Source organism: Toxorhynchites rutilus, chromosome 1, assembly GCF_029784135.1.
Source record: "Toxorhynchites rutilus septentrionalis strain SRP chromosome 1, ASM2978413v1, whole genome shotgun sequence".
NCBI classification, from domain to species: Eukaryota; Metazoa; Arthropoda; class Insecta; order Diptera; family Culicidae; genus Toxorhynchites; species Toxorhynchites rutilus.
In genome coordinates this window covers 48,648,598-48,674,033 of record NC_073744.1, presented here as the reverse complement: position 1 = coordinate 48,674,033, position 25,436 = coordinate 48,648,598, and the positions used below count along the sequence as shown (strand labels likewise).

General features: G+C 39.3%; 2 protein-coding genes across 5 annotated transcripts in view; both read left to right on the top strand.

The window, feature by feature from the left end:
• Nucleotides 1–705: 705 nt before the first annotated feature.
• The window catches only part of LOC129763008 (uncharacterized), a 36,859-nt gene continuing 12,128 nt past the window's right edge, over nucleotides 706–25,436 (top strand). Inside the window, exon 1 of one of the 4 annotated variants that reach the window (XM_055761707.1) lies at nucleotides 706–767. The gene's annotated coding sequence lies outside the window, so the exon portion shown is untranslated. The other 3 variants (XM_055761709.1, XM_055761706.1, XM_055761708.1) reach the window with 3 other exon arrangements.
• LOC129780620 (uncharacterized) lies at nucleotides 9,271–9,754 on the top strand (the record flags this gene model as incomplete). Its single annotated transcript, XM_055789089.1, has 3 exons — nucleotides 9,271–9,405; nucleotides 9,472–9,572; nucleotides 9,652–9,754. Coding segments are annotated over 3 exons (339 nt in total), but the record flags the coding sequence as incomplete, so codon positions are not given.

Sequence of the window (25,436 nt, the reverse complement as noted above, 5' to 3'; positions counted from 1 at the left end):
TAGTTGTTGCCTCCGAACCGAATGTGCTCTGTTCTGTAGGCGGGTTTTCTTATTGTCGTGAGCAGCTTTGCAAGCCAACTCGAGCACTCCGGCGGCCGAAATTCTATAACCTAATATCCAATCGTGCTTCATTCTATTTCGCTGCTGCTCTGGTTGCCCGTTTTGGTCGGTACGATTTGAGGAGCACAAAATGAACCAATCAAAAAAGGGCACATAGTGCATTTTGACAATGCTTTATATTTCACAATTATTCAATTATTTATCTCAAGAAAATTGAAATGTTATTCTTTATGATAGATGCGTAGATATATTTCCTATCAATTGATGCAAATACCTTTGCGATCTATTGAGAAATGCTCGAGTTATAAGCGTTCCAAATCTTGCATTTTTTCCTACTTGTTCAGTGCCTAGATTTCCATTTCACCCCCTATATCCTCCGGTTAGACGTAGTCCTACGTCAAAAACGCGCGATCATAGCACGCGATGAGATCCAATTGATCGCTACGCATCGCATCGTACCCAGAGCCAGAGTGAACGCCACATGCGATGCGACGCGATACAAAGCCATTTTTTGACATATCGCACATCGCGTCGATGCTACAAGCGACCGTGCGACACAAAATCACTCTCGACGTGCATAGCTTTTCCGCGCGAACAACGTGCGACAAGTGGATGTCAATTTTATATTTTGTTTACATTATGGAGGAAAAAGTTCCTGTAGATGTGGAAGTGTTGGTAAGAACTTACGTATGAATTAGGAATCACTGGTAAGTGAATCAATAATCGCCCATCACAGAAGGTGTTTTTATGTGAAATTTGCTGTTCCTACTCATTTGTCCTATGCCTTCAGAACAAATAAAAAATCACATTGTACCACAATCAAATTATGTATTGCGTTAGGATGTATGCCCTCGACGCATACCAGGGTTCTCGAGGTTTTGGCAGGCGTACTCCCACTAAAAGATCGCTACAATTTATTATCTCTTCGGTTCCTCATCCGGTGTAAGGTTATGAATCCATTGGTGATTGGAAATTTTGAGCAGTTGATCGAGCTAAATTTTTATTCTGGATTCATGAGTTCATATCATGAATTCACCTCCATGCAGGTTGTTCCTTCTTCCTATATTCCCACAACCGTGTTTGTTTTCCTAACTACATCAATCCCTCTGTACATTTTGATCTGTTCATGAAGGAGAAAATGCATGAAATTCCAGATTATCTTAGATCAGGGGATCGTTCCTACGATCTTCAATGTAAAGTATGGGCGTATCAATTGTGATAATATGTATTTTACTGATGAGTCCTCAATGAATGAGTCCACAGGATTTTGAGTGTTCAACGAAATTTTCAGCACCTCCCACAGTCTCCAGTTTCCTTGCTCAGTGTATATTGCTGAATTGGCAGCAATTCATTGGGCATTCACTGTTACATTGTAACGAATAGTCTTGACTCTGTCGAAGCTATCCGTTCAGTGAGGCCGGAAAGCACTCGCCGTACTTCCTTGAGAGAATACGAGAAATTTTGAGTGCTTTATCCAGACGCTGTTATGTCATTACCTTTGTCTGGGTCCCTTAACATTGCTCAATTCCGGGTAATGAGAGTGCTAGCTCATTAGCAAAGGTGGGTGCGATTAAAGGCGACATTTATCTGCGTCAAATCGCCTTCAATGAATTTTATTCTTTAGTCCGTTAAAATACCATCGCTAATTGGCAACGCAAATGGGATGAAGATGAATTGGATCGGTGGTTTCACTCAATTTCTCCTAAGGTTAGCCTCAAACCGTGGTTCAAAAGTCTCGATTTGAGTCGGGACTTTATTCGCACCTTTTCCCGACTCATGTCCAATCACTGTTCGTTAGACGCGCTACTCTTTCGTGCCAGTCTTGCCAGCAGCAATCTCTGCGTTTGTGGCCAAGGTTATGGCGACATCGAGCACGTTGTTTGGTCTTGCGAGGTGTATCTTGTTGCCAGATCGAATTTAGAAAACTCCCTTCGGGCCTGAGGAAGACAGCCCAGTGTACCGGTGAGAGATGTACTGGCTCGGTTAGATCTCGATTACATGTCCCTAATATATGTTTTCCTTAAAACTATCGATCTTCGTGTGTGATTGTCCGTACACCCTTATCCTCTACTTTTTTTCCTTCGCGAGCGACTGTTTCCCTTCTGACTGACTATAGAATAATAGATTTAAGAATTGAGTTTGATGAGCGTGAGTGTGAATGTGGGTGTGAACATTGTACAAAATCCATATATCCCCTCCTTTCCCAAAAGAAAATATGTCACCCTTCTAATCCTGAGTCGGCCGCGAGTAATCGGTTTCCTACTTTATTAACCCTAGAATTAAGGAAATATGTTGATATATAATAATAAAAAATATAGTTAAGAGTTCAGCTTCTTTCAACCTATGTAACTGAGCCTGTAAAAATAAATGACTTAAATAAAAAAGTCACAGGAGGGTTGTGTCCGAGACACGACCGCATAGTTGACGTAGGATTCCGTTAGACTATCTGTTGATTTTGGATATGTTTGAAGAATTACATCGTTAAACTCTTTGATAATGATATGGTGGCCCTGAAAAGGGCCGTTTTTTTTGGTTGTTGGGTATTGTATGTTAACTCCACCAGGGTTTTCGAGTGATGATGGCAGAAGGATGGTAAACAGTCGTTGGATGGTGCGTATCAGATGAAAGATACCGAAGTGGAACGATATATGATGAAAACCGCCCTCTGTGATCCTAGACGAGATGCCTCCTGTGATATGTATGCATGAAATAAAGAAAAAAAACTCACCAATGTAACATAAGACAATTACCAATACCGAACACAATTATAGTTTTTCCTCATCAGTAAAAACATGTTACTTTAATATAGAGAAAACATATTTGAAATGGAAAAGGTAATCTTTTTTTATAATTTTAATTTCTGAGTGTTTATTCAACCCAATTCAATTTTAATTGGACTAACAACATCTAATACTATATATAGAGGATATGGGAAATCACTTTTTCGAATATTTCTTCACTTTTCCAATTTTTCTCGCCGTATAAACCTCCCTCGGGTGAAAATGAACAAAAAAACAGACAGCTTAAACTAAACGACCCGTTCTCGAACGGGAACACACCTTGGTTTTTAATTTTAGGAAATTAAAATAAATCGTTTCATATATCAAGTCATTCTTAGCACAACTGCTACCATATACAATTTTACACTTACACTTGTGCTAAATTTTTCACAATAAACGATCGGTCATTGATATGTAATTTCATGGAGCAACCTCCGACTTGCATATATTTGCAATGCCGATTTCCCCGAGCACCTTGATTTTGATGTCTCGGTTAGGGAACACATTTCGATAGGAACAAAAGATCCCCCTAATTTAATATATTTGCAATACCGATTTCCCCCAGGCAGCTTGGTTTTGATGTCTCTGTTAGGGACTCGCCGCATGTGTCGTCAATTTCGGCCAATCAGAGGTGGGTATTTCCGTTAGGATAGGGGATGAGATTATTTTCTTCAATATAAAAAATTGTTATGGAGTACCGAAATCGATTGACGCAAAAATGTCACCCATCATGAAATGACTGAGCAATAAGCGTTTGAAATTGGACATTTTTCACGATGCGATCGATTTTCGATTTTCAATTTGTACCCCAATATGTTCCCGAAAGACGTAATCCAACGTCAAAAAATCTTATATGAAAATTGCACATGAAAAAAAATGTGTTTGAATGATGTGTTTTGGTAGAAACATCAGGCAATATGCCTTCGGGCCTTCAAGTTCGATGGGAGATTAATCTGCCTCCCTAAAAGAATATTGCTTATGGCGTCGCTTGGTGCCACCGAAAGCAGACTCGTTTGCTGAGGAGTGCTGAGCGACAATGAAAATGTCTTTCTAAAGATAGGTCGAGAAAGAGTATGAACTAGTTTTCTTCGCAAGGGCCCTTCTCAGGGCTAGAGACAAATGAACGTAAAGTTTAAAGTCTCTATAATTCAAAAGAAGAAAAATATTGCTACCAGATGTCACGAGTTTCGACATTTTTTGCTACTATGGTGCTACACGCCCGTGTAGTTGGCGCAAAGGCACCGCAAAAATATTATTTTATAGAATTCCTTCATGCATTTGTCTGATACGGGCTGTGTATCGTTCGTTCTTGTTTTTGAAGGGACTTTAACCCAAAAGTCATTCGTCCCTAACGGGCTGTGTATGGCTGGAGCGTTCCGTTATATACATGCATGCATATGTCCTTCGCTTCTTTTGCCAAATCCAGTAAAAAGTGGTTGATGAAACGTATGTTTTTGACGTGATAAGTTCCATGTTAGTTGTTAGTAGAAAATGTAAAAATAAACAGTATTTTTGATCGGTTTTATATAGTTTTTGTGGTAAGTGGAAAACAGTAAAATAAACTCTTTTGTTTCAAAACAAATTGATAGTCCTGAGAAGGACTGGAATGGTTTAATGGGTTGTACGGAATCTGCTGCGTTTCAGTCGGATGTAGCAGTTTAGTTCTGGGAGCGGTAGCTTTTACGGATTCGCTGATGCTTTCCTTGACTTTGGTGCCATCGGCTTCTGTGCGTCGATTTGCGAGGGTTTGATTGGCACCACCACGACGAGCTAAACGACGGATAGTGGGTGTGGTACGATGCGATGCAATGCACTTCGCTCCTCTGCCTCCTTTGCCGCATCCAATTGTTGATGTGAAGAGGAGCGCACCAGCAATGCACAGTAGATTTAATTCGATGCTCTCCGCTGCTTCCTCTTCTTTGCTCCCTTTGCTGCACCGCATCCATCGTTGGTTGCCGATGGCTTCCTCTCCTTTGCTGCACCGTATGGTGTTGGTTGATTTGTAGAGCACTGCACACTAGAAGCCCAGATGTTTGCCGATCTGAGCGTTGAACGAGAATGAGAAATCCAAAAATGCTACCGTCCTTTTATATCAGTTGGTATGTGAGAAATAGGCGCCCCCCACTCGCTCGCCATGCAAATATTTGACTTATCGGGGAACGAAAGAAGCGAAGCAGGCGAAAAAGAAATGACGTCAATTTCGACCAATCAGTACCGTTTGGATATGGGTTGAGATTTTTCAATTGTTCGATAGTTAATAACATGATATATATTATTTTATTCAAGGTAGAAAATTGTTATAGAGTGCCGCAATGTTTTGATGTAAAAATCTCATCAATCCGTCATGAAATGACTGAGCAATAAGCGTTTGAAATTGGACATTTTTCACGATGCGATCGATATTCGTTTTTCAATTTGTACCCCAATATGTTCCCGAAAGACGTAATCCTACGTCAAAAAATAAATTTACGTCTCATGTGGACGTCACAGTGAAAATGGTGCTTACGTCATTCCGTTTTTAAGCTTCTACGAGGTCCATTTTTCATATTTCTGTAAAACATCGCAGATTTTTTTCAAGTATTTGGTATTCTTTATCGATCTTTATCAAAAAGTTGATGGGTCTGGGCCTAGGGGCACGGGGCAATGATTATTAACATATAACAATTCGAAGTTTAGAAAATTCATGAAAAATCTATGTTTCACAAAGTTCTTTAAAAATAGTTTTACAATCTTGGACTCATTTTTAAAATTTTCTACATGACTTCTATTTTATATGAAAAAATTATAAAAAAAAAATTTAAAATGTATTTTATATATTGCAAATTAAAGTTTTTTTTAAAAAAAAAAGAATACTAATTTTTTTTCTCAGTGTATATTTTTTTCACGTTTAAACCAAGACGGGTCTATGGTACTAGGTGAGGCCGTTTCGTCACTAAGTTGGTTAGGGGTGCGGTATATGAAAACAGTACGGAAGAAAGCAGAAGGGGAATTATTTCCTTGAAGCGCGAAAGAGACAGACTGATCACGAGCGAGCTTGAGCACAAGCGTTTTGTGTTTGGTTTACAAACAAAACACAGTAGACTTCCAAGATGGCTGAAGAGTGGTTTCAGCGAGTTGGCCCACCTTAGCATATACTTCTACGCGCCTTGGTTTAAACATCAATACTCTATAACTCAGTGATTTTCAACCGGTGGGGAATTTGGTCATTAAAATGGGGGAATTGTGCAAGGGAATATTGCACATTTACTTCGCTTTGATGATGACAATGATTAATAAAATAGCCATAAAAACTTTATTGGATACGCTAAAATTTACGGTCCTCGGCAAACATTTCCAAATCTGAAATGTAATGTTCCATTGAACAATTTCGCAATAAAAACTTTCGTCAGTGAATGATGATGGAACAGACGACGAAACTGTACAGAGGACTATAAAAATCGAAATTGTACAGCATTTGACAAGACTTTTTATAACAAGTTAAACTACATTTTCCTTATATCGAAGAACCTCTGGACATGGTTTGAAATCCCATTCGATTCGCAGTGACGAATGTTTCGGATCGATTTCGGAACCAACTCATCGATTTTCAAATGATCGCTTCTTGTCCTGATATGCGGAATAGGCGTTACGAGTGTTGTTGTCTTTTGCTTAATAAGAGTACCGGTAAGTTTCTTGTTTTTTTTTCAAAAATTAATGCTTTATTCTGCAAAAATGGTTACTAATTTAATATTCAAAGTATTGCTCATCGCTAGTCACAACTTTTTCCCATCTTTCTGGCAACTCACGGATCCCTTTGCGGAAACAATCGGCCGGTTTGTCGGCTAACCACGAATCGATCCAATTTTTGACTTCATCAAAATTGGAGAAGTACTGGTCAACGGCGGGTGGGATAGAACCTCCCATTTCAGCTTTTCCAAGTATGTTTTGACCGGTTTCATGACATGCGGCCAAGCATTGTCGTGCTGCAAAATAACTTTATCGAGTCTATGCTCGTATTGTGGCTGCACGCTCAAACGCATCAATTGTCGTCGGTAGAGGTCACCCGTAATGGTTTCATTCGGTTTTAGCAGCTCGTAGTACATCATACCCAGCTGGTCCCACCAAATAGACATCATAACCTTCCGGTCATGAATATTCCGCGCGACCGTCGATGTTGATGCATGGCCGTGGTATTCATGCGTTACCCGACGTTTAGGATTGTAGTAATGGACCCACTTTTCAACGCCAGTAACGATTCGATGCAAAAAACCCTTTTTTCTGTCGTTGGAGTAGTTGTTCGCACTAGGATTGGGCGATCTTTAAAAAAAGATCGGTCTTGTCGAATAGATTTTCCAAACAGCGTAGGGATCGATTCACTGATTAAATCGGTACCGAAGAATCGATCTTTTCCGAATCGATCTTAAAAGCTTTTTTCGATTTATCTGCTTATTCTCTATGAATGCCGTCTTTTCTTTAAACAGGGAATACAAATTTCATATTTCTATTCAAGCACCAAAAGCATTTTGTTTTGTTCCTCAGCATGAAGGCCAAATCCACAGGACATTCAACTTGTGCCGTCAGGCAGTCGTTTTATTAAATAAATTAATTGGAAAAGCATTATTAGAAATTCAACAACCGCCCATCTGTCAATAAGTCGAAGCCAGTTCTAAAAGCAACTTTTCGTAATTAATGTCAACATCAGGTTCAGTGATTCTTTGCACAACTGGTTACAGTACAACCCCTCAATAGCTGCCGCTAGTTCTGTCTTAGCCTTTGTACAGAAGTAAATCATAGAAGAAGCGATTTGAATGTTTCAATAATGTTTAAAAAAAACTCAGGTTGCTTTTGGTGAGATAAAAAATCGAAGAATGCTGAAAAACAAATCTACAAAAAGTTTCTCTAAGATCGAAAAGATCGAAAGCAAAAAAAAATCGATTTTCTCGATTTTCTCAAGTACAAAAGATAGATCCAAAAAATCGAAAACCGGAATGGAAAAGATCGATCTTCTAAGAATCGATCCGAGATCGTCCAATCCTAATTCGCACGTAAAAAGGGCGTTCGACGTCTCGTGGCTTCAATCCATACGGGACCCAATGTCCTATCTTTCGGATCATTCCCACTGCTTTTAAACGATCGGATATAGTTTTCTGAGCTACTCCAAGTGTATCTGCAAGTTCTTGTTTCGTTTGTGACGGATCTTGATAGAGTAAAGCCTCCAATTCTTCATCTTCAAACTTTTTTGGCGGCCCGGAACGTTGTTCGTCTTCCAAGTCAAAATTACCACTTTTAAACCGTGCAAACCAATTCTGACACGTTCGCTCAGTTGGAGCATGGTCACCATAAACTTCCTCCAAAAAGCGATGACTTTCCGCAGCTTTTTTCTTCATATTGATGTAATGAAGTAACACTCCCCGCAAAAACACTCTCGATGGTACGAAATTCGACATATTCGAAGTGGTAACAAACTATGTTGTTCATGCTTCAACTTTTTGACATATACTGAAAAAGACGCGCAATGACAGTAGCTTTCCAATGAATGTCTGGAAATTTGATTCACTGGAATAATAATCGATTCACTAATATAATAATAGTTTTTTTTTTTTTTATGCCAAATGTCTTCAAATTGCATTAAACGTCGAGATCTACTGCCATCTCGAAAAAAATTTTTTGTCAAAAATCGACACTTTGGTACTTAGTCGTTTTTTCGGAGTACGAAGCAAAACGTATGGTTTAGGGTGCCAATGAAAATCGTCATATCGATTTTTCATACGGGACTCCCTACGAAATGTTGATTTGCACGATAAAATACCCTCTGCAGGATATTAGCTCATACGGACTTCATTTACTATTGTCGCACATCTCAAAATTTTAGTTTTTTGAAAATCGAAAAACCACCCAAGGGGGAAGGAAATCGGGGTTGAAAAAAAAATTTTTTTTCCATGCGATTTTAAGACATTTGGCATAATTTTTTTTTGTTAAAAACACAGATTTCCTTTACATTGGTGATTTTTCGATTTTCAAAAAACTAAAATTTTGACCGCTGTGCGACACTAGTAAATGAAGTTCGATTGAGCCGATTTTTGTAGAGGGTATTTTATCGTGTAAATCAACATTTCACAGGGAGTCCCGTATGAGAAATCAATATGAAGATTTTTATTGGCACCCTAAACCATACGTTTGTCCCAAAGTGTCGATTAGCATCAAGATGGTGGAATTGACACTATCTAGAGAAGACGTCTGAGGTTGGTGGAACGGTAGTGTTTTGATTTGTTATTAAATAGTTCCTAACGTTGTTATGGTTATGTTTCAATTCCTCGAAGGAGGAAAACAAAAACGCGGCTGATTGCAACTCAAGCTGGACAGCAATGATCTGAAAGTTGTAGCATGTAGATAACTTGGTATATGATTTTTGTTTGGCGAAATCAGTTTAAGATTACATACAATCTAATAATTCAACGGTGGATGGAAGAACACCAAATTCGTTATACGAAAAAACCGTGCCGAGCCGGAAGTGTGCGAGGTGGAAGCTCCCGACATTCTCAACGCTGGCGAGTTCCGTGGACTCTGGATTAAGTGGCTTGATGATGTGAGTTACTTCTCACCAACAAATATAATAGCAAAATGACTTATTTGTTACCTCTCATCTTTCTAGATAATCACCGTCTGTATAGAAGGAGTTGTTTTCTATGTTACGAGAACCTTGATCCATTTCCAATCAATCGGTGTTTGCACCGGTTGGGGTGCCACTGGCTCGTGGATTATACTGAAGAACGAAGAAAAGCCAACCTTTTCTTAATTGGTCGCGCTCGCCATTAAGGCGCAGTCATTTCAGGAAAGAGCCACTGTTCGTCGGTCATGTATCGCACGAGAGAACTCAAACGGTCGGTGAAGTGCAGCCGTCATATGGCACTTGCTACGTTTCATACGGCGGATAGGAACTGGCATTCGACGATTAAGATTGTCATATTATTACAATTAGCTATTAAACACACAGAACGATTCGTCATTCGGTACAAGTCGCCACTGCAGCCTTAAAACATTCGAAAAATTACACACCAAAAGCAAGAATCTCGTGGGAAGCGAAGATCCTCTTTACCGTATGTTTTGGATGATAAGTTTTATTCGGGATAACAGAAAGCTGTAATAGAGCTAGCAGTGTGTTTTTCAATAGTACATAGTTGAGATTTATTTTTCCTTATTACACGCCTTGAACTCACTCAGAACTCACATAGCAAGCTCCAAAATACGTTTGTCCGGAGAAATTTCGTTAACGAAAAAGCTTCAAAGTGTTTTAGTGTTGCTTAGATGCGTTCTATATTTGTAAACAAATTTTGACATTACGTTTTACCTTCCACTTCACTTTCCTTGATTAGCATTAGCATTGAGCAAGTTGCACAATATCGTAGGTGGTACGAATTCAGAACTGTTAAGTCAAAAACTAGCCCACATCCGTTGCTGATGATTGGTAATATCTCTTAGATGAAGGCATGCTTTCTCCAACAGTTAAGAATTGTCCTGGCCACGTCCTTGCAACTGCTGAGGAAAGGGGAGGAATGTTAGTTCGACATTTACTTAAGAGAGATGCAGAGAACTCTACGACCTCTCATAAATGCCTCGGGAATTTAGGAATGTGTTAGTAGGGAAGGTGAGCCATAGGATACACTCAGCCGGTGTTACTGGCGCAAGTTATTATTACTATTACTATTACTATTACTATTACTATTACTATTACTATTACTATTACTATTACTATTACTATTACTATTACTATTACTATTACTATTACTATTACTATTACTATTACTATTACTATTACTATTACTATTACTATTACTATTACTATTACTATTACTATTACTATTACTATTACTATTACTATTACTATTACTATTACTATTACTATTACTATTACTATTACTATTACTATTACTATTACTATTACTATTACTATTACTATTACTATTACTATTACTATTACTATTACTATTACTATTACTATTACTATTACTATTACTATTACTATTACTATTACTATTACTATTACTATTACTATTACTATTACTATTACTATTACTATTACTATTACTATTACTATTACTATTACTATTACTATTACTATTACTATTACTATTACTATTACTATTACTATTACTATTACTATTACTATTACTATTACTATTACTATTACTATTACTATTACTATTACTATTACTATTACTATTACTATTACTATTACTATTACTATTACTATTACTATTACTATTACTATTACTATTACTATTACTATTACTATTACTATTACTATTACTATTACTATTACTATTACTATTACTATTACTATTACTATTACTATTACTATTACTATTACTATTACTATTACTATTACTATTACTATTACTATTACTATTACTATTACTACGTTTGTCCCAAAGTGTCGATTTTTGACAAAAATTTTCTTTAGAGATGACAGAAGATCTCGACGTTTCATGCAATTTGAAGACCTTTGGCATCAAAAATTTTTTTTCGAAAACCCCGATTTCCTTTACTCCCCCCTTAGGTGATTTATCGGTTTTCAAAAAACTCTAACTTTGACCGCTGTGCGACACTAGTGAATGGAGTCCGATTGAGCTGATATTTTGCACAGGGTAGTTTTTCGTGGGAATCAACATTTTTAATCAAGTTCGCTTTGAAAATTCGAGATGGCCATTTTCATTGACACTCTAATGTACAGTCTGCCCTAGCTCAAGCAGAAGTCGGAGTTTATTTTTTGCTGAGAAAAAATGCATAAAAAATAAAACTCTATTCAGAAGTAGATATTCTGAAAGAGCCTTGTTGCGAAACTTAACCATTTTATATTGTGAAAGTTTACACTCCCACTACTTTGCATACCACTGATTACACACGGAGGCGCTGTATGTGGTTTTAAGCCCACCGTGACCGCCTGCTGACTCGCCACCAGCTATCGATAAGTTATGTAAACGAGCAAACAATTGCACCGTCCACATTTAGTATCGTTTTTTTTGTTTTGTTTTGTTTCGTTGCCGACGTCCCAAATCAAGCAAGTGTGAAGAGGGTATGTTACAAAATGGCAAAATGAACAACATTTTTCGATTGGCGTCTGCTTTAACGGTCAGCATTTGGGGTGAACGCCTAGTCAGTAGGTGAGATATTGTAATTAACATGATGCATACCTATTGTGTTATCGTTATTAACGTTTGAGCCATTCGAGGCAGTATGTGGGGCTCAAAGGAATTGGGTTGTTTGCATCAATTTTCGGCATGGTGGCGATCATAATTTCCCACAGGCGCAGCGCAGAGATTGGCAAGCAGTCGGCACAAAACAGCCGCTTAATTCAGTTTACTGCGGGACTTTAAGCCGGTTGGTCGTGTGCGCGCGCGCATATGTGGTCTCTCACCGAATCCACGACCCGTTCTCCGTTGAGTTAAAGTGTTCCAGCGTTCGAAGTTTGCATTTCGTGACACCGTTCGAATCGGGTTCAACGAGTCAGCAGGTATAAAATATGTCGGGTTGTGTAATACCTGCAATTTTTGTCTTGTGAAAATGTTTCCTCCGAGAGCCGGTCGGCAGAGTTAGTGTTAAAAAAGTGGAGAGAAATTGTGCCGTATAAGAGGTTGATGTCGTGACATACTTATATGAATACTGATGAAATGGTTATCGAATTGTTGCAATGTTAGGCACTGTTTAAAAGCGCATTTACTAATCGTCGATTGGTGAGATCTAGGCTTATGTTCTAAACAATGTTGGATTGAGAATTAAAGTGGCAATATTATTCGTTTAAGTTTGAGCACGGCTTAAGCAATCCGAGTTCCTGCTCTGGATCCATACACCCTCAACAAAAATATAAGAGCCAAGCTCGACATCGTGATTTTAAAAAAAAAACGGCATCATCGTTATAAAGAATTGCATGATGTTCGCGTATACGTAATTTCAAAACAGTTTCAGTTTTTGAATCTCATACATACGTTAAACATATTTTTAGTATACACCCATACCTCGCTTTACGGCCTAGATATGTTCCACGAAACTTGGTCGCAAAGTGAAAACCCGTAGCGAAAAACCTGAAGCAATTATTATAATACAAATTCATACTAATTCAATCGGATCGGTCCCAAATTTGTTCAATATGTAACATGATTTATCATTCAAAATGCTTTTTTTTCATTTGAATCAAAAATTCATTCATTTGTACATAATATGGAACAACTTCATGTTACATTAAATATGTGTAAAAGCTCAAAAAATGAATACATTAGCGTGTCAATGGATGTATGGAGACTTTGTTAAAAATAACTACACTTTGCAAAATATCAGCTCAATCGGACTCATTTACTAGAGTCGCACAGCCATCAAAGTTTAAGTTTTTTAAAACCCGAAAAATCACACAAGTACAGGTCGGACTCGATTATCCGGAGACTCGATTATCCGGGATTCGATTATCCGGAATTTTAGGTTTTTTGTTGTATTTTAACGGTTTGATGACTTATTCCCAGCTCTCGGCTAATTCAGCGATTTTGTCGCAATTTTCGACGACAGGCCTTCCGGAGCGTGGCGCATCTTCGACGACCTCTACACCAGAACGAAAACGTTGAAACCATCGTTGTGCGGTGGAAATGGAAACTGTATCGGGTCCATAAACTGCACAAATTTTATTGGCAGCTTGAGATGCATTTTTGCCTTTGTCATAGTAGTACTGTAAAATATGTCGGATTTTCTCTTTATTTTACTCCATATTTGCAACATTATGACTCACGAACGACTTAACCAAACAAAACACTGTCAAGGACTATATTATAGCGCGCAAAAATACCTTTCCAACAAGCTATAGTATGACTCGATACAATGAATACAACTAGAACTACGCGCTTACAACGACACCTCGCGGAAATACCGCAGGACTTTTTTGACAGCCTAACATTTTTAGCTATTTAATTTTTTATTACTTTAGTAGACTCGAAAGAGTCGAGTAGATTCGAAAGCTATCTGCACTTCTCGTTTATATGGTTCAACTCGCAAGAGACTTTCTTCTCCTCACTCAGATATCGATCACAAACCATGAACCCTTTTGCTTAAGATGTGATCGAACCCCACCACATGCAACAGTAAGGTAATTCTGCTGGAATTTGAAAACATACTTTCATGAAATATACGTTTATCTGAATAAATGTAGTGCATATCTATATTCCAAAATTCTGGATACTCTTCCATATGATATCCGCTCGTTGTAACCATGTTGCTTCGATGACCACCAAACGAGAAGTGCTCATTATTGACAGCTCTGTTCGGGAATGCACACAAATCGGCAGAACAAATGTATGGGAAAATTAGAATGCTTCCAGATTTCATTAATTTAATCTGATTAGGCATTAGTGGATTGTACTGTATAGTATATCAAATGAATCTCAGAGAATTTCCGATTCCATTGGCGTGCAAAGTATCAGAATTTGTTCGCTGTGAAAATAGTTATTAACGTTAACTTTATTTCACAAAACCCTGTTTTCTGATTTGGCACCCTTCCTGAAAGACGTAGTTCTACGTCAAAATACATGCAAAAAAACAAATAAAGAAAAAAAATAGTTTTGACTCGATTATCCGGAGGTTCGATTAACCGGAGTGAAAAAAAATCAATACTCCGGATAATCGAGTTCGACCTGTACTAGTTTTTCTCAGAGTCAATTTTCGACAAAAAAAATTTGTTCGTGCAATTTGAAGACATTTGACATCAACTTTTGTTTTTGTTAACCTCGATTTCATGCCTTTATAGCGAAACATTTTAGGACGTAAATCGAAAACGTGCCCTAATTGAAGAGGGCCGTTTTAGCGAAATGCGGCTGTATAGCGAGGTATGGAAGTATAAGGAAAGGACAAAAGTATAAACTCACTCTTTACAACATACATTCTCACGATGGCATGAAAACGAAAAGCAGTAGAAGAAGGTTCTATAGGATCATTCTATCATTCTTTCTTTTCTATACTAGGGTCTAAGTTTTATGTTTCGAAAACGAGAGCGTTTCATTGGAGAAACAATATTTTGTGCATTACTACCTCTTTGCCGGTTGAAAGAAATTGTATAATAGCCGCTTCTTTCGAAAGATAAAATGTCTACACGTTATCTGTTTGTTACTTATTGATACAAAAATTTGTTTCAACTACTCAAAAATCACTTTCAACGCAAGCTATTGAAATCATAAAAATCTGTATATAAGCAGGTGTCAGCTCGGGGATTCACTTCATTGAGTTTTTGGGTGTTACGCTCGCGTTGACAACACGTGTTCTGTTTTCGCTCTCGCTTACTGTAAAAGTAAGTTTTTTGTTGTTGTTTTTATTCGTTCTTCTGCACATTGGAAATCGATTCAACATCACACGCTTTAGCGTGCTTGGTGGATATCGCCAAAAATAAAAATATGGGACGTCACCGTTCGAGTGCAGCAACCACTGGTGGCCCTCCGAAAAAGGCCCGAACGCAGTCCGCTGTCCCAGCGGAGGAAGCAGCAAATCGGCTCCTCCAGAGCAATAATTTCTCGGTGCTCCCGGAGGAGAGTGGAAGTAACGTTGTCCTCGCCAAGAAAGAGCGCGTTCCCCCGCTCTTCACATCTTGCACGGACTTAGTAAAACTAGAATCCGGACTCTCTCAACAAAACCTTCGCCCGCGATTTAAGCTGTGCAGTGTGGGCATCAAAATAGTTTGCTCCGACCTAGATGAATACAAAAAAGTCGGGGCCCACCTGACAACTGGAGGTGTGCAGTTTTACACCCATGACATGCCATCAACGAAGCCATTCAAGGTGGTTCTGCGAGGTCTGCTGCCTTTCAGCACGGATGAGGTGAAAGCTGAGTTATTGAAAAATGGATTGACAGCGCTTAATGTTTATCCAATGACTCGCCGCTCAATTGAAAACATAACCTTTAGGGATCAGTTGTTTCTAGTGCATTTCACCAAGGGCACCACAAATATCAGTGCACTCAAGAACATTAAGGATTTGTTCCGAATGATTGTGTCATGGGAACCGTATCGTCCCCAGCACCGAGACGTCACGCTGTGCACGAACTGTCAAAGGTTCGGGCACGGTACCAAAAACTGCCATATGCAGACTCGTTGTGGTAAATGTGCTGGGGATCACAGCACTGCGTCCTGTGGCTTAGTTGATGACAGCGTTTTGAAATGTGTTAACTGTGGTGGTGATCATGGCACCTCAAATCGGGCCTGCCCCAAGCGGGCTGAGTTCATTTCCATCCGTCAGAAAGCGACAACTTCTAACCAGCCCGGACGCAAGCGCAACGTTCGCACTCCACCGATCAACTCAGAAGCTGAGTATCCCACTCTCCAACATCGCCGACAGGTCCCTAATTTAGCACCACTTCCTCTCAACAATCAGCGCTCCAGTAACTTCACTCCTGCGAATTCTTCCAACCTAACGGATACTCTCCGTCGTTCAGCACAGCCCCGCCTCGCAGCTGCTGCCGCCCAGCCGATGCAAGGATACTCGTCTGTCCCAACATTAACATACGCAGATGTTGCATCTGGTATTTCCTCCGACATGTTCACAACGCAGGAACTACTAACGTTGGTATCAGAGGTTATTATAATAATGCGTACCTGCAAAACACAAACCGAACAGCTCCAAGCTGCATTATCTCTGATCAAGAAATATGTCCCGTGAAGTTATTCGCATTGCAAACTGGAACGCTTGCTCGCTAAGGAGTAAGCACGTCGAGCTACTCGATTTTCTGAACAATAAAAACATTGACGTAGCCATCATCACCGAGACGCACCTCAAACCGGAAAACAATATCTATCTTTCGGAGTTCCGGCTCTTGAGACTAGATAGAACTAATGCAGATAGAGGAGGAGTGGCTGTTGCTGTGAGGCGAAACATCAACTATCGCCTGCTGCCGAACTTTCAACTTAAAACAATCGAAGCCATCGGAGTCGAGATTTGCACATCGCTTGGGCCAATCACCATCATCGCGGCGTACTGTCCTAAGCAAGTCACCATTAGGGATGGTACGGCCGCTCAGCTACGAAACGACTTGGCCAAGCTGACGCGGCGGCGGGCGAAGTACATTGTTGCAGGTGATCTGAATGCTCGGCATGAGATGTGGGGTAATCGAAGGCGTAACCGGAACGGGATCATTCTTGCAGAGGATTTGGATATCGGCCATTATAATATCCTGGCACCAGATAGTCCAACCAGAATTTCTAAATCAGGAGTTCATTCCATTCTGGACGTCTTCCTGACAAACATGGCCATCTCTGAGGATCCGGTCGTCTTTGAGGAGTTATCATCCGATCATTACCCAGTGGTGCTGAAACTGGGAGCTTCTGCTGATACGCTGGCTAGCCTACCTCGGAGGAATTATCACCGCGCCAACTGGAGTGAATTCCAGAGAATCGTCGATAACAATATCGATATTGATCATCCTTTAGATTCCTCAGAGGAGATTGACCAGGCGCTGGAATCCCTCCAGCGGGCGATCAACATCGCTCGCAGCAATGCGGTCCCGGTGCATCAACATCAGGTGAGTACCTCTCTCGTAATAGACAGCACCACTAAACACCTCATGCGCCTGCGAAACATTTTCCGACGTCAATATCAGAGGACTGGTGACCGAGACAGAGAGATCATGTCCAACAGCCCCACTAGGGTAATCCAGGAGAGGATTCAAGATCTTCGAAATAGGGATTTTAAACAAAATATTCGTCAAATTCCCCCACACTCTAAACCATTTTGGTCCATGACGAAAATCCTAAAGAAAAAGTCCAAGCCAATCCCTCCACTTGTCTCGTCCGAAGATGCAGATGTGAGTCATCTTCTAATCACACCCATTGAAAAAGTGAACGCGCTGGGGCAACAGTTTGTGATGTCACACAATTTAGGGAGACACATTAATAGTCCACATGAACGTTCGGTTACTGAAGGAGTCGCCATTATTGATCATTCCGACAGTTTAGTTCCAGTGGAAGCAAAGGTTACAGTGGATGAGCTGATGGGTTTTGCTCTTAGATCTAAGAATATGAAGGCCCCTGGTTTTGACAGTACTTTCAACATCGAGCTCAAGCACTTGAGTCGAACCTCTTTTGCTTTTGTAGCTAAAATATACAACAGATGCTTGGAGCTTTGCTACTTCCCATCAATGTGGAAGTTAGCAAAAGTGATCCCAGTCCTTAAGCCGGGGAAAGATCCTTCTGTTCCTAAAAGTTATCGACCCATCAGCTTACTCTCTGCCCTTTCTAAGCTGTTCGAAAGATCTATACAAAGCCGAATTCTATTCTTCGCTGATGAGAATGGCGTCTTCCTGGAAGAACAGTTTGGTTTCCGCAAAGGAAGGTCCACCATCCATCAACTCTCGCGAGTTACCAACTTAATTCAGCGGAACAAGTCGGTGTCCAAGACGACAGCAATGGCGCTCTTGGACATTGAAAAAGCGTTTGACAATGTGTGGCATGATGGTCTGGTGTACAAGCTGCATCAACACAATTTTCCAATGTACCTAATAAAAATCGTCCGAAGCTACCTTTCCAACAGAGCATTCCAGGTGTCTCTGCATAACAATTTTTCTCAAACCTTCGATATCCCCGCAGGAGTGCCTCAAGGAAGCATCCTTGGGCCTATCCTGTACAATATATATACATCGGACATCCCACCTCTTCCAGGTGGTGGTGTCTTGTCTCAATTCGCGGATGATACTGCCATCATGTACGAAGGTCGTGTTATACGTGCACTCACCCGTAGGTTACAGGGAGGTCTGGATGCTTTAGCTGATTATTATCTTAGTTGGAAAATTGTTGTCAATGTGGCAAAGACTCAGGCCGTTTTGTTTCCACATTCAAAATCGCCAAAACTTATCCCGGCTGCTGATTGCAGAATTCGGCTTGGCGGCTCGATAATTCAGTGGTCCGAAGAGGTAGTTTACTTAGGACTCACGCTAGACAGACAACTGATCTTCAGGTCTCATGTTAATAAAATAATTTTGAAATGCAACATACTTGTCCGGTCTTTGTACCCGCTTATATGTAGAACTTCAAAACTGAACTTAGAAAATCAGTTGGCTGTCTACAAACAAGTAATCTATCCAGCGATAGAATATGCGGTCCCGGTATGGAAGGGATGCGCCATGACTCACAGGCTGAGACTCCAGCGTGTACAAAATAAGATCCTTAAGATGATCCTTAGTCTGCCGCCTTGGACGAGAACAAGCGAGGTACACGAGAAGGCTTTCCTGGATACCCTAGAGGTGAAATTTGCCCGTTACAATCAAAAATACAGAGAGAGGTGCTCATCTTCCGAACATATGATTATACAAAATCTGTAAACCCAAGGTTTCTGTACAGTAGGTTAAGTTAGATTAAGTAGGTAGCTTTCTTTTTATTAATAATTTTATATTCTTCATCACTAAATGTTTATACATTTATCAATCAATTTATTAGAAACATAATTAATTTCAAAATTAAATAATTGACAATTATTGAAAAAACGTTGTAACAAAGATGAAAACCATTAGGTCTCACTTAGTCTGTATGAACTTTGTAAATATCAAAAGTTAATATGAATAAAATCAAAATTAATGTAAAAAAAAAAGGGGATTCACTCAGTTATAATTGTACAGCTATTGGAACATGTTATCGCTGCTCAAGATAGATGTGGCGCAGCTAACTGCGTTCATCAAGAAAGCGCTGATGAACAGAGTCACCACCAAGAGCCTGTTTGTGCAAACGAATGGCACTTTTCCCTTCGGCATTTTAGGCGTAACCGGAACGGGATCATTCTTGCAGAGGATTTGGATATCGGCCATTATAATATCCTGGCACCAGATAGTCCAACCAGAATTTCTAAATCAGGAGTTCATTCCATTCTGGACGTCTTCCTGACAAACATGGCCATATCTGAGGATCCGGTCGTCTTTGAGGAGTTATCATCCGACAATTATTGAAAAAACGTTGTAACAAAGATGAAAACCATTATGAACTTTGTAAATATCAAAAGTTAATATGAATAAAATCAAAATTAATGTAAAAAAAGAATGGGGATTCACTCAGTTATAATTGTACAGCTATTGGAACATGTTATCGCTGCTCAAGATAGATGTGGCGCAGCTAACTGCGTTCATCAAGAAAGCGCTGATGAACAGAGTCACCACCAAGAGCCTGTTTGTGCAAACGAATGGCACTTTTCCCTTCGGCATTTTCCAGAATTATTGATCAAAACAACAAAAAACAACGGAAAATGTAACTAGTCTTACAGAAACTTGACACTCAAACTTATTGTAATTAATGTGAAATTGACGTTGGGTTTGTAAAGAAGTGAGAGTTTTTCCATCTGGTACTATAGTTATGAAATACTGGAATTTTAGCAATTTTGAATGTTTCGCGCCTGAACAATGAAGTTTAACCGGTCAGTCTTATAAATAAAGATAGTTATTGTATTCTTCAATTTAACCGATACACTTCAATTTAACCGACTTCTTACATATCTCAAGAAACCCAGAAAAATAGAATGATTCTACAGTTATGAAACGCAGTTTGAAGTTGCATCTGAATCAATTCTCAATAAATGGAATGTGTATTTTGTTTTCCTTTTGTTTTGTTTAGCGGTCTGTTCAAACATATACGAAACAATACCCTTTCGCTTGTGGTCTCTTTTTGACGTTCGACAATCAAATCATCAAGACGAGTTTATTCAATTCTTCGTACATCCGGGATATCTTTTTCGTGGTATAAAAGTTAGCTGTCCGAATGTGTGCGAAATCATATTTTACCTCTTGAGAGCATTCACAAGCATACGATTTTGCATGTCTGTTCATCACGGCAGCAAAGAAACGGATAGAGATTAGCCAGCCGACGCATTAAGTGCGATTCACATACAACATAAGTGCGATTCACATACAACATACACGTCACGTTCACGTCCCGTCACGTCACGATACGTCAATGATTCTACCATGCAATTCTCATGAAAACATTCACATACACCAGCAACGTAACGACCCGTCAGCATACGTTCAACGAAAACGACCGGCAGGGTTTGTAGAAAAGAATAATTGACGGAGACGGACGGCTCGTTTGGTTTTTGTCTGGGCTTTGTGTCTCGGCTTTTGTTTTGATTTGGTTATACAGTAATTTACATCTACATCGACATTAAGCTAATTGAACAGATCTGTGATGCAACACGTTTAATTAGACATTTTTACCTCTAGATGGACATTTTTGTAAACATTGAGTTCGGGGCCCAAATTATGGCCCCACATTGATAGTCGCCACCAGTCGCAAATGTCCAATTACTGGTCAAAACCGACTCCAATGCGACACTGAGTGGTACCTCAGCATATCGCTTTATAAGTAACTTACTGTACTTTTTATGCCAACATATCTCATAGCTCCAAATTTCGGAGTGAAAATCATTCGCGACTAGTTGAAAGAATTATTCTATTTATTATTATTATTGCATAAGGGTCGGACTACGGGGTTTAAGCATTTAAATAATTGAATTCAATGATTCTCATTGAATTTTTCAAAATTTAGAACTGATTCTAGGCATGCTGATTTGAAAGAGGACATTGCAATTTAAAATTGTTGTAGATGGCGACACCATGAATAAAATTAAATAAATCATTCGTTTGGCATTTGACGTGACGGTGCTGGTGGAAGCATTGACTGCATGTGTGAATTGGTGGAGACGTTGACGGAACGTACACGTTCTTCTCCGTAACTTGCTATGTGAATCGCACATTATGCATCATGCATCAACCGCTTCAACACAAATAACGAAATTCATTTTTTTTTTCATATTATTAATTGAAAGTAAACATCTGAATATAATTCATGAGAGTATAAAGAGCTAGAAAATAACATAAAAAGGTATTAGTCAATTGTGGTTTCATTGGTGTGAGCAGCAGAACATACCATAACTGCATGGTCGAGACAATAATATTTTTTTTTACATTTCATACAGTTTTAGCGTGTTTTTTGGGTCTTTTTTTTCGAAGAGAGGAATGTATAAAGACCTTCTAGATAGTTACTAGATGATAAAGGTTCTGGAATTTCAAGTTTTTATATTTCTAATATTTCTTATCTCTGTGTTTTTGGTTAACAAAAACTTAATGCGTGTTTTTTGATGGGACATAAAAAAATGAAGATAAAAGGACTTCTAGGAACTTCCTGCGACTTTTCTCGTCGATATTGTTCAGCTCATATATTAAAATAAATATCCCCAAAACTGTAACTGTAAAAAATAACCATAAGCCACCGATTAGTTTATAGTTTACAATTTTCAATTAATCAACAAGTGCAATTCTTTCACAAGTGTGTATATGTGTGACCATTGTGTTTAGTGAACATTTGTCAACCATAGTCAAACATTTGTATTTTACTTTTGCACGTATGAATCTAACGACGAATAATATATGAATCCGTTGAATCCGGTGACAATAACGACTAAATTCAAATAAGAATAGTCCGGTAATGATTTCATGAACAGGTGCTTCAGACTCTGGACGGATCAGCTTGTTTACGAGATCAAAACCCTATCAAGAACTTATGACGAGTGATCGTACGAATAGTAGATGCAGCTTACAAGCAGTATGAGTGGTTTGAAGAGCTTGAACGAGCAGTATCCGCTGCGAACAACGAAATACACACTACAACATGGCGCAGCTGAGTCGAAACCACCCCGAATTGGATATTTGAACTGATTGAGAACTAAAGACGACCTACAAATTAGAAACTTATTGTAATTCATGTGAAATTAACATTAAATTGGTATAGGAGTGAGAATTTTTCCATCTGGTTCTATAGTTATGAAACACTGGAGTTTTAGTTTTTTAAATGTTTCGCGACTGAACACAACAATAAAGCTCGAATGGCCAGGCTTATAAATGAAGATAGTTATTATATCCTACACCATATACTTCAACTCAACCCACTTCTTACATATCTCTGGAAACACTGAAAAATGTAGTGCTTCTATAGTTGTGAAATGCAGTGTATTCAATAAATATTCCACGCCACTGACATTAATTTCTACATTTCATGGAACATTATTCTAAAATAGGAAAAAAGTCACTTGTCCAAAAAAGTTACTCCTATACTCGCGTCGGTGTCTCAGACCGAAAGTGGTAAAAAAGTGATACACGCCCCCTTCGTACCAACTCACACGATACGCTAAACGATGACGAAGCTATAGAGAATCGCAATGTCGTAGTGTTGATGTTTTCTAAGAAATGAACGAATTATTGATTTCTCGGTCTCACAGACCTTTGCGCGAGTATAGGAGTGTTAATACTATTCGCGAAACATTGTTGCGGTCTTCAGCTGTTTTCTGGAGTTGACGTAAATGTTACATTGGTCCATTTCAAATATCATACGAGAAATCTATTACTGAGGGGGAACAAAGGGAAAGCGGCACAAATTTTACATTGAATTACTTTCCTACACACAGAAGACAGATTATAAGTTCATACCTACCAACTCGACATGCGTCATGATAGAATGAATTCAACTTCAATTAAACAAATCCCCAACGTCGCAATATTTCTCACGCCTACACATCCCGCTCCTTGCCTACCAGAAACAACGACTTATTGTGCCGCTTGGTGTCACACGATCACCGACGTTGACACGCAATAACTCGTGCGTGCATGTCATATCTGTCGGCGTATTTCAAATATCTCTGAAGCGGAGCCACTTCCCTCTCATATTTATTTTGCACATTTGTGTCAGTGGGACTCCACGATCAGCTGTTTGCCAAAACGTGTTCTCATGCACAACCATACGGTGGTGACTATGTTTATTGGCCCTTGCAGAAAAGAAATGCGAAAAGCAATTAGCCACGGTCTACTTCGTTTCTTCCCAGTATCTTGAATCAAGGCCGCGTCGCTGCCAACCTTCCCAGCAGAGTGTATTTTCAAATGTTATTATTGTCATTTAAACCGGCGATGAAACTAAATCTGCTTAAACGACGAAAGGGAAAATAAAAGAATGGATATGGGCGGATGATATATCGCAGAGGTTTTAACCCTTCCACGAATTGCATAACTACCTTTCAGTGGCATGTTTCATAAAGTATATGAACCTGCGACCGGACAACGGACCCACTCTGTATGATACGGTGCGGTTTGTGTATTGGTTATGGTTTTTTCATGCAAGCGAACTTCATTTGTTGACCAACTAGGCGGTGTCTAACAACACCACTACACGGTGGATCTATTATGAAACGATCGAAAGAGCCGGTATAATGACATATCAGGTAAATACTCTGGCGTAATTATTAGCCGTTGGTGGGTTCATTGTAAAGGGTATAATAAATTATTGTTTTTAAGTTAACGTTTCGAACAGGAGTGAATAGGATGTTGGAAATTGTTATTTAAGATATTAGAAATCAATCATTGTGTGTACGGTAAATGATGGTGGTTTGTTCGATTTAGGGTGTTTTCATGCAACTAATAGGAGTACCTTTAAGTTTCTTCTTTTTTTCAAAAATTGATGCTTATTCTGCAAAAATGGTTACAAATTTAATATTCAAAGTATAGATCAGGATCCTTTTGCGGAAATAATCGGCCGGTTTGTCGGCTAACCACGAATCGATCTCGATTTGACTTCATCAAAATTGGAGAAGTGCTGGTCAACCAGGCCATGTTGCATCGATCGAAAAAGGTAGTAATCGGTCGGAGCAATGTCTGGAAAATAAGGCGGGTGGGATAGGACCTCCTATTTCAGCGTTTCCAAGTATGTTTTGACCGGTTTCGCGACATGCGGCCGAGAATTGCCGTGCTGCAAAATAACTTTATCGTGTCTTTGCTCGTATTGTGGCCGTTTTTCTTCAGTACACGGCTCGAACGCATCAATTGTCGTCGGTAGAGGTCTACCGTTATGGTTTCATTCCCAGCTGATCCCACCAAATAGACAGCATAACCTTTTGGCCGTGAATATTCCACGCGGCCGTCGATGTTGACGCATGGCCGGAGTATCCATACGTTGCCCGACATTTAGGATTGTCGTAATGAGCCCACTTTTCATTGCCAGTAACGAATCGATGCAAAAAATCCTTTCTTTTATGCCGTTGGAGCAGTTGTTCGCACGTGAAAAAACGGCGTTCGACGTCTCGTGGCTTCAATTCATACGGTACCCAATGTCCTATCTTTCGTATCATTCCCATTGCTTTTAAACGATCGGTTATGGTTTGCTGAGCTACTCCAAGTGTATCTGCAAGTTCTTGTTATGTTTGTGACGAATCTTGATCGAGTAAAGCCTCCAATTCTTCATCTTCAAACTTTTTTCGGCGCTCCGGAACGTTCTTCGTCTTCCAAGTCAAAATTACCACTTTTAAATCGTGCAAACCACGTCTGACACGTATGCTCAGTTGGAGCATGGTCAACATAAACTTCCACTGAAATGCGACGACTTTCCGCAGCTTTTTCCTTCATATTGAAGTAATGAAGTAACACTCCCCGCAAAAACACTCTCGTTGGCACGAAATTCGACATATTCGAAGTGGCATAAAACTATGTTGTTTACGCTTCAACTTTTTAATATACACTGAAAAAGACGCGCAGTGACAGTAGCTTTCCAACGATTGTCTGGAAATTTGAATTTGAAAAAAATTC